Here is a 22,818-nt window from a genome sequence, read left to right on the forward strand (position 1 = left end):
GAGGGGTCTTTTTCTCCTCAGGTGTGAATCACATCAATATTCATGATCATCCACGCCTCCTCGCATAAGGCCTTTCTAACACTAAAAGTGTCTTACAAAAGTTAAATGACTATATTGTTTTGTATGAATGAGTGATCAGGATGGTTGTCACATCATTTTGTAGCAAAAAATCTAGGCTACAAGATCCAGTTCTCAAAAGTCTTGTGAACAAATGTTTAGTATGTGTTATATGGCCTTATTTCAGTGACTTAACATTTTAGTTTTTTCAAAATCCATGCATAAACTTTATTTTCTCAAAAATACAAACATGTACATACATGTTGTTCACATATTATTGTAGCCCAGTTTGTGCTGAATACAGTGTTATCAGAATTTAGCCATTAATATGTTTTTAAGCAACTGAAAAAAAGCACAAATGTCAAGGCATGTCAAAACTTCTCCAGGGCCCAAAACATCCTTCAGACCCCAGAGGGTTAAGGTAAAATCCACACTTTGTGGGGACCCGCTGTTACATGCACCTGACTTCTCTCTCCCCTTTATTCTGCAGACGGATGCATCTGACAGGGAGCTGGGGGTGGTGCTCTCGCAGGAGGTGGGAGGGGAGGAAAGTCCGGTACTGTTTATTAGTCGCAAGCTCTCCTTCAGGGAGACAAAGTACAGTACCATCGAGGAGGAGTGTCTTGCGATTAAGTGGGCTGTTCTTACCCTCTGCTACTACCTGCTTGGGCGGGCCTTCACCCTCTGTTCCGATCACGCTCCTCTGCAGCGGCTCCACCGCATGAAGGATACTAACACGCGGATCACCCGTTGGTATCTGGCTCGTCAGCCCTATAAGTTCGAGGTGATCCACAGACTGGGGGCACAGATGGTTGTGGCTGACTTTCTCTCCAGAAATGGGGGGGGGGTTTAGGCAGGCCGGATGTGCCCCGGCCTGAGTTGGCGGTAGGGGTATGTGGCATGGGGGGTGTGTGTTCATGTGTCCGTCTGCGGGAAAGGGAAAGCGGTAAGGCTCGTCACCTGGGCTGTAATTACTCTAACACGTCTCTCATTATAGTGATGGCGGAGGGAGACCAGATAAGGCTCGCCAGAGCGGCAGAGAGAGAGAGAGAGAGAGAGAGGCCCAGAGCAACAGACCTTTCGAAGAGAAAGCTATTTTGAGTTGGCCACCAAGAGCCGTTTTTGCTTTATGTTTGTGTGTGTGTGAAGATAAATTAGAGAATAAACACTCAACTGTTCGCTGTCTCCTGACTCCTCCATTGCCCACGAACCCATCCTTATCACAATGCGTTCATGACCTCAAGACTAGATTATTGTAATGCATTACTAGGAGAATGTTCAGCAAGTTCAGTAAATAAACTTCAATTGGTTCAAAATGCAGCAGCCAGAGTGCTGACTAGGACCAAGAAATATGATCATATTAGTCCCATTTTATCGTCGTTACAATGGCTACCTGTTAAATTTCGCATTCATTTTAAAATTCTATTAACCACATACAAAGCTTTGAATGGTCTAGCTCCACAGTACTTAAGTGACTTTCTACCACGCAATATTCCATCACGTTCATTACGATTGCAAAACTCTGGCCTGTTAATAGTTCCTAGAATATCAAAATCCACAAAAGGAGGTAGATCCTTTTCTTATTTGATTCCTAAACTATGGAATAGTCTCCCTAACACTGTTCGGGATGCAGACACACTCACTGAGTTTAAGTCTAGATTAAAGACTCATCTATTTAGCCAGGCATACACCTAATTTATCCTTCAACTCACAATTAGGCTGCTTTAGTCAGGTCGGCCGGAACTAGGTCTGACATTGATCATGATCTTTAACTCTGAAAAAAATTGAACGGCATCAATGCTAATATTATTCTATTTGTTTACGTCTCAACCTTGGGACTCCTATCCCGAGGTCACCAGAACCGTCCGGATCCAGCTCCATTTCTGCTTGGTATCGGACCCCTTGCTATGTCTCTCTGAGTGATGACAACAAAACGCAGCCGGTGCTAGCCAGATATCACTTCAGTCTATTACGATGGACCTCAGAGGATGAACTGATGCCAACTCCAACCATAAGACATGGGATACTTCATATGTCATTGCATGAACCTTGGATTTAGGATAGACCTCACTGAAATTACCATCCGGTTGAACTGCAAAGCACCTCACTGATCTCGGCCTGCATCACCTTGGTCTAATGATGGACAACACTCTTATAATGGAATACATAGACTATCAATAAATTGCCAACAAAAGCCTTCATCAGCCAACTAACAAAGGATAATGCATCTATGTAAACTTCTGCAGTTAATCCAGGATGGACTTCAAAGACATTAGACATTAATCTTATAGTTCATACAAAATCTGTTTAAACACTGGCCCTTAACACTTAGTTTAATAATTTTAACCCATGACTTGCACTGCACATAAATAACTTATACTGGCATTATATTCATGTTGTTTAGCCAGAGGGGAACTGGCCTCCACAGTGAGTAACACAGTAACCAACATCTTATGGAGTTTTGTGTTCCTTGCCACAGTCACCTCTGGCTTGCTCACTGGGTTTCTAAATACAATTATAATTTAATTACTTACTGTATTTAATCAAACTACACAATGATGACTCTAAGACTTTATAGATATTACGGTTTCATTTTCTGTTAATGCATGATTTTCTGTAAAGCTTCTTTGAAATGACGTGTGTTGTGAAAGGTGCTATACAAATAAAAATGACTTGACTTAATGGCACCAGGATGCACTGTGGGAAGATGACAAGCCAGTGGAGGGAGTGTGATGCTCTGGGCAATATTCTGCTGGGAAACCCTGGGTCCGGCCATTCATGTGGATGTCAATTTGACACGTGCCATCTACCTAAACATCGTTGCAGACCAGGTACACCCCTTCATGGCATGGTATTCCCTGATGGCAGTGGCCTATTTCAGCAGGATAATGCGCCCTGCCACACTGCACACATTGTTCGGGAATAGTTTGAGGAACATGATGAAGAGTTCAAGGTGTTGCCCTGGCCTCCAAATTCCCCAGATCTCAATCTGATTGAGCATCTGTATGATGTGCTGGACCAACAAGTCCTATCCACGGCAGCTCAACCTCACAACTTACAGAACTTGAAGGATCTGCTGCTAATGTCTTGGTGCCAGATACCACAGGACACTTTCAGGGGACTTGTAGAGTCCACACCTTGGTGAGTCTGCGCTGTTTTGGCGGCACCCAGAGGACCAACAGCATATTAGGCTGGTGGTCATAGTGTTTTGGCTCATCGGTGTATATACTTTTCAGTTACAATATTTTTTACAAACTTACAAAAAATTAGAAATATTAGTTGAACATGTCCAAAGGTAATGTGATAAACTGTGTAAACCTGAAGGAAACTGATGTCACACATCCACTAAAAATGCCTTTGACACCAGTTAAATGTCATTGCAAAAATTACAAGTTCAGAAAAGTTCACTTAGTTCTAAGAAAGCATCATTTGTTTGTAGATGCCACTTGGTTTGATATTTTAACATCTAAAGCAATGACATGCATGCATTTTTAAGTCCAAATACTTTTTGGGTCACTGCCCACCTGCGTGATATTGTGTAGGTCCCCTTTATGCCACCAAAACAGCACCAACCCACATCTCAAATAGCATTCTGAGATGCTATTCTTCTCACCACAATTGTACAGAGCGGTTATCTGAGTTACCATAGACTTTGTCAGTTCGAACCAGTCTGGCCATTCTCTGCTGAGCTCTCTCATCAAAAAGGCGTTTCCATCCACAGAGCTACCGCTCACTGGATGTTTTTTGTTTTTGGCACCATTCAGAGTAAATTTTAGAGACAGTTGTGCATGAAAATCACAGGAGATCAGCAGTTACAGAAATACTCAAACCAGCACATCTGGCAACAACAATCATCCATGCGCTTATCTAATCAGCCAATCGTGTGGCAGCAGTGCATAAAACCATACAGATACGGGTCAAGAGCTTCAGTTAATGTTCACATCAACCATCAGAATGGGGAAAAAATTTGATCTTAATGATTTGGACCGTGGCATAATTGATGGACTGGTTTGAGTATCAGTAACTGCTGATCTCCTGGGATTTTCACACAAAACACTCTCTAGAATTTACTCCAAATGGTGCCAGAAACAAAAAACATCCAGTGAGTGGCAGTTCTGTTGACTGAAATGCCTTGTTGATGAGGGAGGTCAGCAGAGAATGGCCAGACTGGTTCGAACTGACAAAGTCTATGGTAACTCAGATAACTGCTCTGTACGACTGTGATGAGAACAATAGCATTTCAGAATGCTATTCTGAGATGTGAGTTGGCGCAGTTTTGGCGGCACAATATTACGCAGGTGTTTTTAATGTTGTGGCTGATTGGTGTATACTATAGACCTGTTAAGTATTAACAGTTAACAACTTATTAATGAATATAATTATATAATGCCTTTTGTTCACTGAAGGACTTCACAAACTTCCTTTGCCAAAAAATGAACTGCAAACAGTTGCTGTTTTCCATTCACTCTGCACAAACCCGTTCTGTCAGTTCACATAATCTGTTCTTGAAATCAAAGATTTAATTAATGGTGCAGTTGACTTGCTTAACCATTTCTTGTCGTCTACTGCATTTCATTCTGTTTACAACTAAGTTTGCACTTTAATCAGGCAAAATTCCCAATGTGTAATATGACTGCAGTAAAGGAAACGCAGTAACAACGTCACATAAGAATTAGGAGAGACTCACCCACAGATAAAGAGCTTCAAAACATTAAGCACTATGTTTCTCCCTAGCTGGCCTGCAATTAATTAACAAGGGGGAATCTACCATGCCGTCTTAATGAGATATTTTAGATTACGGGCACTAATTTGATCAAGTAAATCACTGAAAACTGTGTGTGATCAAGAGATGAATGCAGGTGTGGAAGACTGTATGAAATTATGTTTATTTTCAGGGTAGAATATCCCCTTCACATACCCCCATCTATTTAGGAACTTCATAGAAGGTATGAAAAGAATGGCTCACATGAAGACATTTTTGTTTCTTCCCCATGGGCTAAAATACCATTCCCACAAAAGGTAAAAATAAATAAATAAATAAATAAATAAATAAAGTATATAATTTAACTGACCAAATCTAGTGACCAGAATAACAGACTAGGGGTGACCAGAATACCATAGACTAGGGGTGGGCAGTAAACAACCACCCAGAACACTCTAGCAAACACACAGAAAAACCCTGGCCACCACCCATGACACTGTAGCATTATGGTGGCGAGTTTGGCACAGGTAAATGCCACTCACATTTCTTTCAGAAAAGATAAAAATCTAGTTTTAGATTGTATTTTTTCAATTAATTTAATAGGACTGAATGATGAACAGGCTTTAAATAGTGCAAAAGCTCTTAACAAAAAGGCCATATACTTCTTGTAACAATATCTCAGGATGGTTTATAGATTAACCAGCGATCAGAGGCAGCAGCAGTAGTCTGAGTGCCGACCAAGCCAAAAACGATTGCAGAATGTCTGACTTCGAGCATGTAGAAGAGGTCAGACACAGTTCCAAATAAGGATGAGAGGGAGATTCTAATAGGAGGAAAAAGTTATAGTCACTTTAAAGAATGCTGGGAGAGCGGCCAAAGGACACTCCATCGCATTCTTCCGCCATGCACTTTCTACCCTCTCTAAAACTGGCCTAATAAACACACCTTAGTTAGAAACTTCTGTATATTTGTGAGGACCTCTCACAAAAACAATGCTTTTCATACTATGATAATGATATTTACTAACCCCTAACCCTCAAAGAATCAAGCTGACATTATTAGATATGAAGCAAAAAGAAGTAGATGCCACTTCCAAATGGCCTCACTAGTCGTTTTTCAACATGCTTCAATATATTTGTGAGGACATTTTCAGAAATTTGACCTTCTAAAATACAACCACAACTGTACAGATAACCATATGCACACAACTGTTTTTTAAAATGAACTTGCCATGAAAACACACAAGCCCAGACTAGGGCAGTTCATGAATGTAATAAAACACATACTTGAAGTCAAACAGTTTCTTATCTTTATCAAATTCTGTGAGGAAGCCAATAGGCTTTGCTACATTACCCCAGCAGTTAACATGACATCACCACAGAGATATGCTAGTGCAATTTGAAATGCATGCAATTTTTATGACCTCACATTACTTGAAACACTCCATGATATACTTGAAATTTATTTTTGTCACACCTCAAGATTATATATACGATTAACTGGTAATAAGCCAAAAAGAGATTAAACAATGGTGAAAATGTAATGACGAAGTGTTTGATTTCAGTGCCACTAGTGACACCAGACAGAATTGCAAAAAATAATGACGGTTTCCAAATAAGTTTTCTAACCACTCCCCCCATCTGCCATTGGTCGGCAAACTGATAGTCCTGGCCCAAACTCGCACCATTGGCTGATTCAGAAGTTGATATGTAGGGCCACTCAAACAAACAGCAGTGTTTTGAAAGTGTCATAGTGTTTACATTTTTTCAAATATCAGTCTATGAATGGTTTATTTGCAGATTTATCTTCATGTTAAAGGAATATTCCAGGCTCAATACATGTTAAGCTCAATCGGCATAATGCCATAATTTGTGGTGTCGAATGCTGCATAAATTAATTTCAACTTGCCCCACCTTTTCTTTAAAAAAAGAGCAAAAAATCTGGGTTACAGTGAGGCACTTACAACAGAAATTAAAGTGGCCAATCCGTAAACATTAAAATAGTCACTGTTTTTAAAGAATATCAATTATATCCAATTTTACAACTTCGTTGCCACGATGATTTAAAGCTGTACACCCTAACGCCCTAAAACAGCCGTAAAAACTAATATTTAAACAACTTTACAGCACAAATAATATATGAGTTTTAACAGAAGAATGAATGTGCTTTAATTAAAGTGCTTTTATAAAATTATAAGCTTTACATTCATTGCTACCTTTAAATCCTCCAATAATTGGCCCCATTCACTTTGTTTGTAAGTGCCTTACTGTAAACTCTATTTTTGCTTTTTTAAAGAAAAGGAGGGATGAGTAGAAATAATTTTTTGTGGTAATCAACATTATGCAACAAATGATGTATTGAACTTGTACTGATTTTAATTTTCCTTTAAGGTTAAGTGTTTTTTACACCACCAATTTCAACAAAAGGGATTGCAAACATAACTGTTTTCAAACAAATTTCCCAACCTCTCCCCCAATCTGCCATTGGTCGACAAACAGATAGTCCTGCCCTTAACTCGCACCATTGGTTGAGCCACTGTTGCTGAGTCGGGTTGGCCAGGATGCTCAAACAAACAGTATGTTTTTGAAAGCGCCACAGAGCCACTCTCTTTACATTTTTCAGGAAAATCAACCTACAAATGGCTTACTTGTAGTATTTCCTTTTAGTATAAACATTTTTAAAATCAAAAGAATTACACACTTCACTTTTATGCTTGGGATCCCAACTAAAAAAAAATGTTGGTTCCCAGAACGTTCTGAGAACGTTTGGTTATGGTTTCCAGAACAGAGCTTTAAGGTATGTTTTTGGTTTTCCAGGAAAGTTTTCTTCACTGAAATAGAACATTTGTTTTAGGTTGTACAGGATGGTTCCCCTAACGTTCCCCTAGGGAACCCTTAACCTCTTAATTTCCAGAACCTTTCTGCAACCATGCTGCAACCTCAATAAACAGACAAGCCATTGATAGATTATGTATTACAATAAATTATAATTATTATATAATTATTAAAATCAGCCACAAAATATTTAGGAAGACTAACACTCCATCTACACTGGACATGAGTAGTGCGTTGTGTCAAAAGCAATAGAACCCGTTATAATCAATGATGCTGTTTACACTGGAAGTGTCTGTTGTGGCGTGTGCCACTACTGCCAACAACACAAATAAACTGTTTTGAACGTTTGTGTTGACGTGTCCAATGTTGACAGCCTCAAGCCGATGTGTAGCGTCACCGGACATGCCTGGTGTAGACAGGGTGTAATATATCCTTTCTGCATCCCTGCTGTACCGGCAATACCACACTGAAAACTGAACCTTTCCCCCCTAAACACTGTCCCTTAGCACCACAGACATTAATATGCAGATATTTAAGTAAACTATTTCAAATGACTTCAACACAATTGAGGGTTTTTAAATAAGAAATGTATTGACAGACATTAAATTAATCATTCAATTAACCTTTACTAGTTTAACATTAGATTAATTTCTTACCACTTTGTACATTTCAACAGACACATCTCTGTTTCTTTTCATTTGTAGTCAATAAACAAAATATTATTGGTTAAAATTACACATCATGGTCTTTTCGATTAGGAGTCAAATCTTTATCAAATCAATTAGTGTTATATTTAATCTTTAAATTATATATTTATTGAGGAAAGTGATAAAAGAATGACTGTTAATGTTTAAATTAAATATGTGGTTCATATGTGCGAGGAACGGCAGCCGGTGGAGTTCTGGTGCCCCCCCTAGGGTAAGATGGTGCCCCCGTAGGTAGTAGGTGCACTACGCAGATTGCGTAATGTGCATATAGGGAGTGGCATTACCGGTCAGTAATACTACACCGAAGATGAATACCACCAAAAATGTATTCAGATGGTCCCTTGCCACATCCTTCACAGTTTAGCAATAAATGCTTTTTGAGTTAATAATAAAACGTGCATATCCTTTTTTATATGCCGAGAACTTTTCTGACCCATGACTTATAAAAATAGAACTTTTATTTCTTTGATTATTTATCTTATGTATACATCTGTGTTCGTTTATATGTATTTTACATCTTTTTCTATTTACTTTATTTTATTTATTTATTTTCCTTCACCTGTACTTCTTGTCTTTATGTCTCAGTGATAGTATTCATAAATTGTTGGATCTGTGTAATTTTGTACATCTTATTGAACATTTATATTGAACCTTCTGTTTTTTTAATTAAAATTTTTTAGCACAATGTGAGGACTTTTCAGACGGTCCCTCACCACACCCTCCACAGTATTAACACGTTTCAGCACAATGTGTGGAATTTTCAGATGACCCCTTACCCACCATATGAAAAATGTCTAATTTTATCAGGTGTTAAATTAATGATCCGGAACGATTTAGCCCATGACGCCATCTGACCAGCTTACGGGACAAATCACGTCCAGTATTGATACAGGACACATCATTTCATATTTAAATATGGGATGATCCCGTATTTTACAAGACTGGTGGCAACCTTACAGGTCTAATACATTCTCATGAGTAAAGTGTGGATGCGTAAAATTGTGGGTTTATCGGGAGAAATTGTAAATCGGGAATACAGTGGGAGTAGGGGTGAAAAAATGGGAGAAATCTGGTAAGTGTTGGCAAGTATGCCATATACTGTGATCTTTTTCTACATTTAATTAAATTAAATTCTGTACTGCACTAATGTCAGTCACTGATGTCCAACTCTCTGCAATCTTCATGAAAAATAATCAAATATATGATCTATTCTGTATAAATTCTTATTGGGTTTTTCCCCACAAAATCCTCCCAGGAGTGTTCTGGAAAGGTTGGTTTTTGGTTATACAAAAACCTCCCTGCAACGTTCTGGGAATATTAGTTTATGTTTTTAAAAAATATAACCTAAAAGGAAAATTCCTAAAATGTTAGGAATTGATTCCCAATAAAATAACCAAAACGGAACCATATGCTAATGTTAGGGGACCTTTCTGTGTTTGCTGGAATAGTATAAAGTATTTTAACAGAAAAAAATAACACAAATTACCTTAAAAAGGAAATGATGACCGGTCACATCATCTAAAAATATACACTTTCCCTTATACATTCATATAAACTTTAACCTAAATATAAATGTTTTTTTGTATGCTATTTTGTCAGCTACCCACTCTCGTGTGTGTGTGTGGTTGTGACAAAGAAAGAGAGACAGAGGTCGTTACGGCTGCAGGTGCATAGAAGTCCCCTATTCTGTCAAATCTCAGACACAGCAGGGACAGTGCGCACACACATACTTCAGACAGACAGTAACACTCATGCGCAGGGGAAAATCACAGGTAACGCTCTCACTCATTCTGAGAAGAAAGAGGAGTGCGTGTGCGCTCACTTCCTGCTGCCACAGATGTTGAGGTTTGTGTTTACCACCGCCCACAAACAGTGTTGTCTGCGCATACAGCCCAGCTGTCAGCTGGTTTCGTCATCATCATCATCATCATAGAGGCACATGTTGCTATCTCTAATCAAACCTGTTTCATCCTGACTTGCAGCAAACACTAGACACACACAGGGTCTGGACTACTTTTGAAATCTCTCAATTGATAAAGCCAACGTCACCCACGCTCATAAGACAACCATTCTTCCTGCCAACCCACTTGGGCATATTGCGTAGACGAATGCCCTACAGATCATGTCAAAGGCAGCTCCAATTTTAGTTTGCACACTACTAAAAATGACTTATCTGTTTTTACTTCTTATTTTTGAGGTTGTGCTTAAGGAGACAAAATACTCAAGATTTAAAAAAAATTGATTGTATAGGAAAAAAAAATATATAACATTGATAATGCAAAAAGAGAGAAAAGGTTATCTACAAATAAAACAGACAGATGTTGTATCCGTTTTTGCTGAATAATTACAACTAAATACGATGGTAAAAACATGCAGAACTTTAAGCAGTTTTAGTGTATTTTTCTACATTTTTCTTGACGGCATTTCTTCAAATAATCAAAAAACAAAAACCATTCGGCCTCCAACACCAGACCTAAAGGATTAGTGAATTTTTTGCGATTTTATTAAAACTATTTTTCTTGACGGCATTTCCGCAAATAACTGGTAAGTTTAAGAAGAAAGACCTTCATAATAGTCTCTGCCAACAATGAGAGCATAAAGAACTTTAAGTAAACTTTTAACAAACTTTAAAGCTATTATTTATTGTCTGTATCTCTAAATAACACAAAAATAAGAAAAAAAAAAAAAAGAGAGATAAAACCCCCAGTTTCTGACACTGGATATAAATCAAGAGGACTTTAGCAAACTTTAAGCAAACCTTTAAACTATTTTTATTGACTGTATTTTTGCAAATAACCTAAAAATTAAAAAAAGAAATAAAAAGCACCGGCTCTGACATCAAACCTAAATCGAGAGGATACAGTGTCTCCATCGCGGCCTACACTGAAATATTCACTTCCTCTGGTCGCACTTCAACAGAAACGAGAACTATAACCATATTCTTTTTATTTTTTTTTTTAAGAAAAAAAAATCCCTCAAAACATAAATGTAGCAATTAACTACTGCACTCATCCGCTTTAACAGGGGCCAGCATGGAAAAAGTGAGCTAATGAAAGGTTAACTCATACTTCCTTTTGCATTTTGTAGTTTGAAAGTAAACTACAAAAAGATTTTGTATGCTTTTTATTGTGGCTTGGTACAGTATATTTGGGTGTGTTTGTGCACATTCATGCGTCCAAATCAGCCCCTTTTTAAAACCTCTATTTCCTAAGCTTTGTTTACACTTACACAGCAGTGCCAGTAAGTGTTTGAGCATCTAGCCACATCAATTTCAACTGTATCTGCTGCTTCAATGGAAATGAAGGAAGTGCGAATTTCATTACTAATACCACAAGAGCCCACACACACAGACATACTTAGGCAGGATGCTTTGTGGTTTGAGAACCAGCAACATAGTCAGGTCCAATACAGGGCTTCGAGTCTTCGTGCACTGCATCAAAGGAAGACAATTGCAAATGTCGTCATCACAAAGCTGTGATATGCAGGGGGGGGGGAAGATGAGAGGAAAAAAGCAGTCTGGCATCTTTAGCGGGCTGTTTAGGGGTTCTACCTACTGTCAGAACACTTCATCTAACCTCAGTTATCTAAATGAAAGGTATACGATCAGACAGAACAGTCTTCAATTCTGGTGTTAATATAATTGTACTAAAGATGTAGGTGTATTGTAAATGATTTGTGCACAGTAATACAAGAAAACACACTTTTGTAATGTGGTATGATGCAAAGTTATACCATATGTGACCTGCTTCATCATTTTGAGTGTATTTGACCCAGACACTCATTTTGAGTTTTACGTGTTTAAGTAAAAAGGAAAGTCTCAGCTTTCTAACAATATACTTATAATGTTTCTAAATGGTTTCTAAAATGAACAATGGTTCTCCAAACAACTGCAGAGATGTAATCATTTAAATGTTGGCTTATTTATACAGCTACCATATCACCCTGTAGCTCAAGACCAGATGCCCACTGAAGCCAAGCAGGGTTGAGCCTGGTCAGAACCTGGATGGGAGACCTCCTGGGGAAAACTAAGGTTGCTGCTGGAAGAGGTATTAGGGAGGCCAGCAGGGGGTACACACCCTGTGGTCTGTGTGGGTCCTAATGCCCCAGTATAGTGATGGGGACACTATACTGTAAAAAGGCACCGTCCTTCGGATGAGACATTAAACCGAGGTCCTGACTCTCTAGTGGTCATTAAAAATCCTAGAGCACTTCTCGTCAAGTGTAGGGGTATAACCCCGGTGTCTAAATTCCCACCATTGGCCCTTCTCAATCATGGCCTCCTAATAATCCCCATCCATTAATTGGCTCTATAACTCTACTCTCTCCTCTCCACCAATAGCTGGTGTGTGGTGAGTGTACTGGCACACTATGGCTGCCGTCACATCATCCAGGTGGATGCTGCACACTGGTGGCGGTTGAGGAGAGTCCCCTGTTCATTGTGTAAAGTGCTTTGAGTGTAGTGTCAGAAAAGCGCTATATAAATGTAACGTTCATTCATTCATTCATTTATTAATTTACATGCTTTCCTTTTAAGGTTAGTGCTTAAAATACAAATTTGTTTCTGGGACAAAGTGACTCAAAATAATGGAGCAAGTCACATATGTTGTAAACACTGAGATGCAATGTCATTTGACAGACTCAATTTTGTTAGTGTTGGAGGTGGTTAGCACACATGCACACATTGAAATGTATTGCTTGTGTGGGCGATATCGAGTCTGGCTCGCAACATTTTAATTCTGTTCCGCCCTTTCTGCCTATCATTTCTAGTCCTGTCTCTACTGTACCTTTCAATATAGTGACAAAAAAGAAGCAAGTCATTCGCGGTTAAAACAAAATGGATGAGTAAATGATGACAGAATTTTCATTTTTGGTTAAGCAATCCCTTTAACAAATTTATTTTACCTTCTTATAGGACATAAAGAGGTTTGTGAGACTCAAAGTTACTGATGCATCACAAATTGTTTTACCCTTATTGTCAGGCCAAAGGGCTTATATTTTTTTGGGAGACCTTCAGGGGCGGCTTATCCAGTGTCAGGTGATTCCTCGCAAGACCATGTGGTGCCCCTTGAAAAGCACCACTGAGGTCAGGAACTGGGCCAAAAGACACCCGGATCAGAAACTATGTCAGAAACCCACCGCCATGCCATCTGCGTCAAGAACACAACCACTTACACAGAAGGGGCTTTCCAGAGCAGTTTTCTTGCAATTGCTCAAAAGTCACATAGAAAGCTATTAATGTCTATAACCACTTCATTAAGTAAAGCGTTTCAAGAACAGATGACCCATACAAGGGCAATAAAGATAAAACAGGATGTTTAAATCAAGAATGTAAGCACCCACATTTTGGAAGGCATAATTTTTGTTTAATAACCCTGTTGCACACTGTTGTTTAATGTGTTTTCCAGGGAAAGTGTCTACAGTGCTTTGACAGGGATGAGATTATTTTTTAAAGAAAAGCATGCATACAAATTCATACACGAACCGCTATCATGAGGGAAACTCCTGTTTCCCTGGTCATCAGACTGAGTTAAGGTATGTGTGTGTGTGTGTGTGTGTACTTGTGTTGTAACAGCTTTTCTGAAGGGTTAACACATTCGGAGCCATTTTCCAAACATCTTAAGACTCTAAAGTCTGAAGGCAAACAGAAGTTTCAACAATCTAGTGGGGCCGAAGGTCACAAAGTTGAAATTGCATAATGAAAGCGGAGGTTTTTGGGTCACTGGAGAGATTTACGGTGAGGAATTTGGTGGAAAATTCCATAAGGACTTGCTCCACTTTCTCAAAGGTAAAGCTTGAAGTGAGCCACATTCCTTAAAGCAAACTTAACCTCCGGGGTCAAGTCGGTTTATTTCTGCGGTACTGCTCTTAGGACTTGGTGAGATCTTAAGATCTTAGAAAAAAAAAAATTCAGATCCAGCGTATGGTTACTACTTTCTGTGACCATCTGCTTCCTGTTTAGATTTCAGGATCTTGGCACAGTTTCGTATTCCTCGAAAATACATGATTCTTTGGAAGTTTGATATAAAACAGACTCTATTGAACACAGAGGGGGAAAAACCCCTACACACACCATGTTGATGTGACATTTGATCATAAATATTTGGTTCCCTTTCTATGTGCAGAAGCAAACAGTCAGTGTCTACATTATTAGCGCTTTATCGTCTTCAAAAAAATCTTCTGCAGTAAATAAACAAAGCCACTGATCCAAGAAAACAGCATGCCATTGGCCGATTTCCTCATGTGACTTTGGCCCCAAGGGCTTACTTTACCTTTGGTGACCTTAGTTTCACACAAAACATTTGCTGTCAAAGTCTTCTGAAAAAGACACTTTATATCTGCACTTAAAATAAGTAATGAGAAACCATGAAGGCTTTAGTTTTTAGTATTTTAGTAATTCAAAGTATGTGATTGTTGTTCTTGTTTTTCAATAAAATGTTTCATATGAATTTTCATTAAGTTTCATATTAAAACACAGATTATCCGTGCAAAATTTAGTTTAAATTTAAACAAACTGCTGTTGTGGCTGGATACACGATTGTATGGCATAGTCGGTAAACCGTGGTGTAGTCAGCAAACCGTGGTGTAGTCGGCAAAGGTTAAATTTAAATTTTTTGAGGTATCAACACAGATAAAGTTTAATTCATCAAGAATATGTTAAATTAAATTTGAAGAATTTAAGTCACACAGTATTTTTACATGCACAGTTATAGTCGAGCTACAGCGTGTTTTTGAGTAAAGCTACAGTCTTCATCTGCCTGTCCAAATATACATAATACAATGCGCAATCAAATAATTGAAGGAAGGATGTATTACAGTGCTGGTAATACACGTTGCATATCACCTCTGTCTTTCGAAGCATGCACACAACGCTGAGGCCAGTTGGGGTTTAATTAAGATGTATACAAGCTTATCTAGGTTTGTTGGTCCAACTTCTTAAAAACTGACATTTAAAAAAGACAAATTGTTTTTTAATCTGACTGAAATGGACTTTTGAAAGTGCCTGTAAACGTACTGATTGGTCATTAAATTTGTTGTCCATTGTGAAATTCCGATCCCTTACCCGGATCATTTCGGCCACGTAACTCTCTGGCCCCGTGAACTCTGTGGAGTCTTTCACTTTCACCAGCACGATGAAGAATAGGTAATGCCACATGTTGTGCTCCACCTTAATATGCTCCTCAAACGTCACCGTTTTGTTGTCAAACTTGTCCCGCTCCAAACCTGTGGAGCATAAACACAGTTAGTGACAGTTAGTTAGCGCTGGTCACATGTACCTTTTTTTAGGGGTAGCTCTTTTGAGTTGAGGTAAGTTAAGAAGATCAAGATTAAAAGAAATCTTGATGTGACAAGCTGCGTAACTGTCAATTCTCCAAAAACAGGCTTTGTTTAGGTCAGGATCCTATTTGCTTAATGTTGTTTATTCAAACCTTTAATCAGTGAGAGGGAAAATCAAAATCCTTTAAGACTTTGACACAATGTATAAGATAAATTAATAATGGTTAATGTTTCGGTTTCTTTTTTCCCCACAGAGAAAATTGTACTATTTGGAAGAGGAAGTAGAACCACAGGGAATCTGTTTGTATACAGTACAATTGTGAATGATGCACATGGAGGTTATGAACCTTGTGATGGTCACAAACAAACAATCTTTATTTAATGCATGACTATTGGGAAATTGTCACTTGACAAAAACACGTCATCCAGACTTCAAAATCGCACACATTTTTTATCCAGAGAGTGCATGACTTTTTTTTATCATCTTGGATTTAATTTCTTATGTGTACAAGTTGTGTTGTGTTCTGACATTGTTGACACCGTTCTGTCGTGCATTTTGAAACATTAGTCATGGTTAATGAAATCATTTGCAGTTTCAATATCATTTCATATCTAAGCATTTTAGATAATATTTGGAAAAAAACTGTGTTCTTAAAAGGTGTGCATGCACTTTGAGAATTATGAGCATTTACAGCTGATCACACGCCAACACGTTCAAACACACCAAATGACAACAGGAAGACACTCCACCACCTCCAAAGAGAGCTATGATTAAGATATCTGGTGAAGAGGGGGCGTCCTAATGTTTATACTGCAGCAAAAAATTTTTATGGGCCTATGAGGTTTATGGGTCTATGGTCCATCACATAAAATGTTTTCTGTGATTTACTGAAGATAACGGTTTTAAACTTTCAACTTCAAACATCCAGGCAAGGACTGTCGGGTATCAGTACCTAAATCAGGCTCTAGGAGACGTGGACACTCACCACAAATAAAGCAGGTTGTTTTCAGCACCTCTTCTTTCTTTTGCTTTTCACTTCTCAGGTCAGCAAAGGTGTCAATGATGACTCCAAAAATGAGATTGAGGACAATGATGATGACCATGAAGAAGAAGAGAAGGTCGTAGATCACACGGGCTGCAAACAGTGGCTCCTATGGAGGAAAGAGTGAAATAGTAGATAATAAGATCAGAGATGCCTTGTCTTTCAGTCTCAAAATAAACATTGATGATTACAGAATGACTGGTGGTGTTAAGAGTCAATAACCCTTTGAGATTCCTCAATTCCACAGCTTGGTCCAAACACAATCTGAATGACCTTTGAACAAATTAATGATTGTGTAAAGATTACTATATTTAAATAATCTGATTCACCAAAACATTGTAACATGAATGCATTTTTGCATCCATCTGCGCTTTTATTTAAATTGTTTTCCTATTTTTCCACTAAATGTGCTAGACAGACTTGACCATTGCGCCACATCTTGCTGTGTTCTCAGCATCTCACGCAGGAGTGCCGCGTATTAAGGTGCCATGACAAATTTAAAGAACTTGAACTTAAAAACTCATTTCGAGACACCTGCGTTTTGTTCTTTTTTTAGTGCAAGAACGCATTCGGTCTGACCGGCCCCTAAAGGCCCAGGTATATGTTTTTCTGCACTCCGGATCGCAGCCAGTTGACCTGGTTGCCTTTGAAAATATACTCTCTCTTTTGACCAAAAGCGAACACGAACGCGAATACGATGCATGCTCACTACGACTGCTTTGTGATACTCTTTTAGGAGAGTCGACGGCTGACGCATGTCAAGAAAATCTGGACCAGACTGTGCTGAATTTGTGTTAAGCATACTGTGCGCAGAGCGATCAGCAATGTGGACAACCAAAGTATATTTTGAGCTTAAGAGAGTCTGTGATTGGTTGGTTGAGTAGTTTGGCTATTCAGCATGCACCAATCAGTTATTATATAAATATTTGCAACAATGCAGGCTCTGATATTGGAATCCTTGTGTTTTGGTGTTGTTAACAAATGTTAACACATATGTACAGGTTGCACATCCTTAAAAACAATTATAGCACTCATTATGTATATTGTTAAGTGTAAAGTGGTTATTATTAGTTTTTCTAGTCATTTCGTTCTTCTAGTTTAAAAATGAAACGAAGCAACATCATAAAATATGAGGTATATGCGTAAACCCTGAGTTGTGATTTGTAATAAACTAATACGTCATTCGTTTCGTAATTGAGAAGGAATGCTTCCATTCAATCAATGCGCTGCGTCATGCATGAGCTCACCAGCCTCACATTACAGTGGAGAATTAAAAATCGCAAGCAGACGTGACAGCGGTTTCTGGCCCAGATATGAGAGCGGAGTTTTACACAGAACACTGTGGTGAGATCAGAATCACTCGTCAGAACGGACAGCAGCGAGCAGACCGAAGTGAGCATTTTTGCTGGCCAAAGTTCTGCTGCTCACGCCCCAAAAATGAAGCAGCTTAGAGACGCATATGTTCCATCACGTCTTCTCTGTACATCTGATCATGAAAAGGATTAAAAGGCGGCTTGTTCAAAAACAGAAGACAATAATGAAAATTTTTAATTATATCAACCCCTTTTTTGGTTTTCTTTATATCAAGCGAAAATTACCAGGATTTAGGTCTACAGGGTTCACTGGATAACTTCACACAGACAAGGTTAGGGATGTGCCAGGGTGGTCGACTAATCGACTAATCATTTAACAACTGACTAGTCGATTAGTGGAGTTGACTACTAACATTAATATGTTTACTAGTGGTGGTTTTAATGGGAGACACAATTCTCAAATTAATTCTCAAGTTCTTTAACTTCTTAGAGAGCATTTTTGCATGATGAAAGCTTGCTGTGCTTAACAGTGGATAACAGTCAGCACAGTAAAACCCACTGCAAGAAGTTTAGTCGCTTTAATGCTTTAGGTTTAGTCTTTTTATGCACAAATGTTACAGCAAAGCACCACATCAACAATGCATATCAAGACGATCAATGTCCAAAATAAAATCCTCTGCTGTATGTAATTTTTCTATATTCGTGAGGTGCTGTGGAGAGATTAGTCTTTTGTTGATTCTGTCTAACAATTCTTAAATAAACAGTTGTAGTAGAAAAGATTTAAACTGCTTGATGTTGTGAACTATATATGTACCCACAATATTATCTTGCAGTTCTGCACTTTTCAATACGCAGCTAGAATTGCCCTGAAGCACTCCGGTTACATTAAAGCAGGTTGTTCTGCGTTCAGGATGCTCATAGGCAGTTCTATATTGGAGCCTTTCTTATTTTCTTACTTTGATAGTTCTGTGCATTAAGATGTTAGAGTTATTTAGCCTATTTATTTTTTGAATATCTGTTAGTCACCATGTCGAAGTGCTGCAATCTGTGTCCATATATCCATCTAATAGGCATCTGATCTGGGTCACGTGAACATAACGGAACAAATTCATGAGCGGTGAAAAAGGTGAAAAAGTCATTACAGGTGTTTTAGATGTATAATTTCTGTTGATTTGTTTGTTGTATTTAAAGCTTTTTTGTTTCTGTTTTTAAGCTTAAAGTAAACTTTTCAAGTGATTTTAATAAGGAAAATGTAGAACATTTCACCAAAAAATTTGGGCAAATTAGCTTCACAAAAGGTGACTTTACCTGAAAGGTAGTTAAGTAGTTTGCATTCCTGTACATTATTATCCTTAAAGCTGATGTAACATTTTCAGTGTGTTAAAATACTTTCAACTATCCCAGCTTAATATGCAGATACAACTATAAGAAAGCCATTCATATGTTAATTTAGTAAAACACTGTGTCTCTGTGGCACTATAAAATTCCAGAATCAGAATTAGCTTTATTGCCAAGTGTTTTCACGTACACAAGGAATTTTTTTGGGTGATAGGATAAACAAGTGCACACAGAACATTACAGTGAGACACAGAATATAAAACAAGTTAAGAGTATAAATAGACATACAAATAATAGGACATATAACAGAATGGTGTATGTACATGTGCAAGTGGTAAAGTATGTGCAAGGTAGGGGTATGTACAGTTATTTAATTAAATATGTGAATTTACATATGTACATGAGACATGTATTTACATTATTGCATATGGGGGAGTCCTGAGGCAGTTTAATTGTTCATGAGGAAAATGGCCTGAGGGTAAAAACTGTTCTTGTGCCAGGACGTCCTGGCGCTCAGTGTTCGGTAGCGCCGGCCAGAGGGCAACAGTTTAAAGAGGGAGTGGGCAGGGTGTGTGGGGTCCAGAGTGATTCAACCTGCATGTTTCCTCACTCTGGAGATTTACAGGTCTTGGAGGGTGGGCAGGGGGGCACCAATAATCCTCTCAACAGTCCTGACTGTCCACTGTAGTTTCCTTCTGTCTGATTTGGTGGCTGAACCATATAGATGTACACAGGACAGACTCAATGACGGCCGAGTAGAACCGTGTCAGCGGCTCCTGTGGTAGGTTGAACTTCCTAAGCTGGCGAAGTGTGGGGGGGGGGTGATTTCTTCTGAAGTCCACTATCATCTCCACTGTTTTGAGCATGTTCAGCAGGGAACTTCACACTGCTCCAGTGATCTATTGAAGATCTGTCTGAAGATGGGGGCCAGTTGGTCAGCGCAGATTTCAGACAGGCAGGTGAAATACCGTCTGGGCCTGAAGCATTCCTAGTCTTTTGTTTCCGAAATACCCGGCACACATCCTCCTCACAGATCATAAGTGCAGAATGAGTAGCAGGAGGGGGGTTCCAGGAGGTGTTGGTGTGTGTGAAGTGAAGATCAGAGCGGGGAGGGGTGAGAGACTGGGCTTTTCAAACCTGCAGTAAAACACATTCAGTTCATCAGCCATTAGTTGACCCTCTACAGAGCGAGGGGGAGGTGTCTTGTACTAGGTGATGCTTTTTAGGCCTTTCCACACAGATGCAGGATCGTTGGCTGAAAACTGGTTACTCAGCTTTTCAGAGTAGCTTCTTATACTTCCACTCTGATTTCCTTAGTCTGTGTGTTCCTGGCCTGGTTGTACAATGTTTTATCCCCACTTCTGTAAGCATCCTCTTTGGCATGACAAAGCTGTCTGAGTTTTCCTGTAAACCATAGTTTATCGTTATTGAATGTTAAAAATGTCCTAGTAGAGATGCACATATCCTCACAGAAACTGATATATGATGTCACAGTATCTGTGAGCTCGTCCAGGTCTGTGGCTGCAGCCTCAAAAACACTCCAATCAGTACAAAGCAGGCTTATAGTTTCAGCTCTGCTTCATTGGTCCATCTCTTTACAGTCCTTACTACAGGCTTAGCTGATTTTAGTTTCTGCTTGTAGGTTGGGAGAAGATGAACCAGACAGTGATCAGAGAGTCCTAAAGCTGCATGTGGGACAGAGCAATATGCATCCTTTACAGTGGTGTAGCTGTTGCCCAATATATTTCTTTCTCTGGTGGGGCATGTGATGTGTTGTATTTTGGCAGTTCACGGGTGAGGTTAGCTTTATTAAAATCTCCCAGAATAATGATAAGAGAGTCGGATGTTGTTGCTCCGTGTCTGTGATGTGATCAGCCAGCTGCTGCAACGCTGCGTTCATGCATGCTTGTGGCGGGATATAAACACTCAACAGAATAAACAAGGAAAACTACCCCAATTCCTGTGTTTGTTTTGAGCGACCCACTTAGACCTGCACCAACAACGTTACTCATCCAATGGCATGAGTTGGGGGTGGGACTATCTGACTGTTTGAACAACTGCAGATGAGGGGCGTATCAGAAAGCTGTTTTGGAAACATTATTTTTGCAATTCCGTTTGGTGACGCTTTAACACCGACTAGTTGCTCAAACAACTGACGACTAGGCGATTATGAAAATTGGTAGTTTTGCACATCCCTGGACAATGTAAGCGATTTTATTACACTAGAGTCACGTTAACACGTATTACGTTTAAGTGTTGCGGCTGTACTTTTGAAACAGAATGTAGTTAATGTTTTGTGTATTGGACCCATTTAGTTTAATTATGTGCCTTACTGAACTAATTTTGTTCGGAATTATTTTTTTGTGGTAATCAACATTATGCCACAAACACTTTCAATAGAGTTTAACTTAAACTTATAGAGTTAAACCTAAAACATTTCTTGCATGAATATCTATGAATTTATATTAGGTCTCTAAGCACTCCTGGTTTTGGTGGCAATGCCTGCTTTCACAACATTCTCAAAAGTTTGAACAAAATATTCCAATCTTTGATTTGCAAACTGTTCTATCATATTTACTCTTCTCATGTTCATACTTTTTTCCCATGATTGATATACAGCAAAGTGCCTCAAAACTCTTTCATTTCCTCTTGCATTTTGATGTTTAGCATCTCTATCATTAGTCAGAGTGAGTGAATGGCTGTGCTTGATCGCCTCCCGTCCTCCACCCCTTCCTGCCCAAATTTTTACTTTTTTTAATCTAAGGTGTGAATGACTAGGTCTGAAACTTTTTTTATTGACACTTTAGGGGCAGTGATTTTTAACTAAAGGGTCGCAACTCAAAAATCGGTAGCAGTTCTGTTCTAATAGTGCTGTGGACAGCAGGAATAAAACAGTGCTAAATGTACTGCAATAAAATACAACAAATCATATAATTCTGCATAATTAGAATACCAAATAAATTGCTTAATCAACTTTAAAATGGAGAAAATGCTTCCCATATCTTTTTTTGTTGACATCAAAGGCTATGTGTCCAGTCAAACTCTACAGTATTTTAATGCAAATTAATCTTGGTAGAAGCTAGCCAAATTAGACAGATGTCAACTTGACAGGTTGCATGACATACCCTCATCCTCTAAAACCATAAAAAATCTAATGTAAAACAAATATTAATAATTAATCATATACATTTTAAGTCTTTAAAAGACATATTTGTTTACTTTTGTATGATAAACAATTTTGGTACTGTGTTGCATCTCCACTTGATGTCCAAAGTAAACTGTAGGTCCTTTTTTTTTTCCCTTTTCTCCCCAGTTTGGAATGCCCAATTCCCAATGCACTCCAAGTCCTCGTGGTGGCGTAGTGACTCGCCTCAATCCGGGTGGCGGAGGACGAATCTCAGTTGCCTCTGCGTCTGAGACCGTCAATCTGCGCATTTTATTGTGGCTTGTTGAGCGCGTTACCACGGAGACGTAGCGCGTGTGGAGGATTCACGTTATTCTCCGCGGCATCCACACACAACTCACCACGCGCCCCACCGAGAGTGAGAA

General features: G+C 38.9%; 1 protein-coding gene across 5 annotated transcripts in view; it reads right to left on the minus strand.

Annotated features, from left to right (window-relative positions):
* Nucleotides 1-22,818, minus strand: part of itpr1b (inositol 1,4,5-trisphosphate receptor, type 1b) — a 247,427-nt gene that overhangs the window by 24,933 nt on the left and 199,676 nt on the right. For all 5 annotated transcript variants that reach the window (XM_051673468.1, XM_051673467.1, XM_051673466.1 and 2 more), the window contains 2 exons: nucleotides 16,562-16,727; nucleotides 15,361-15,521 (listed from right to left, as the gene is read on the minus strand). In XM_051673468.1, coding sequence (XP_051529428.1) covers nucleotides 15,361-15,521; nucleotides 16,562-16,727 — 327 coding nt within the window. The remainder of the gene's footprint in view (nucleotides 1-15,360; nucleotides 15,522-16,561; nucleotides 16,728-22,818) is intronic.

Source organism: Myxocyprinus asiaticus, chromosome 35 (assembly GCF_019703515.2).
Source record: "Myxocyprinus asiaticus isolate MX2 ecotype Aquarium Trade chromosome 35, UBuf_Myxa_2, whole genome shotgun sequence".
NCBI lineage: Eukaryota > Metazoa > Chordata > Actinopteri > Cypriniformes > Catostomidae > Myxocyprinus > Myxocyprinus asiaticus.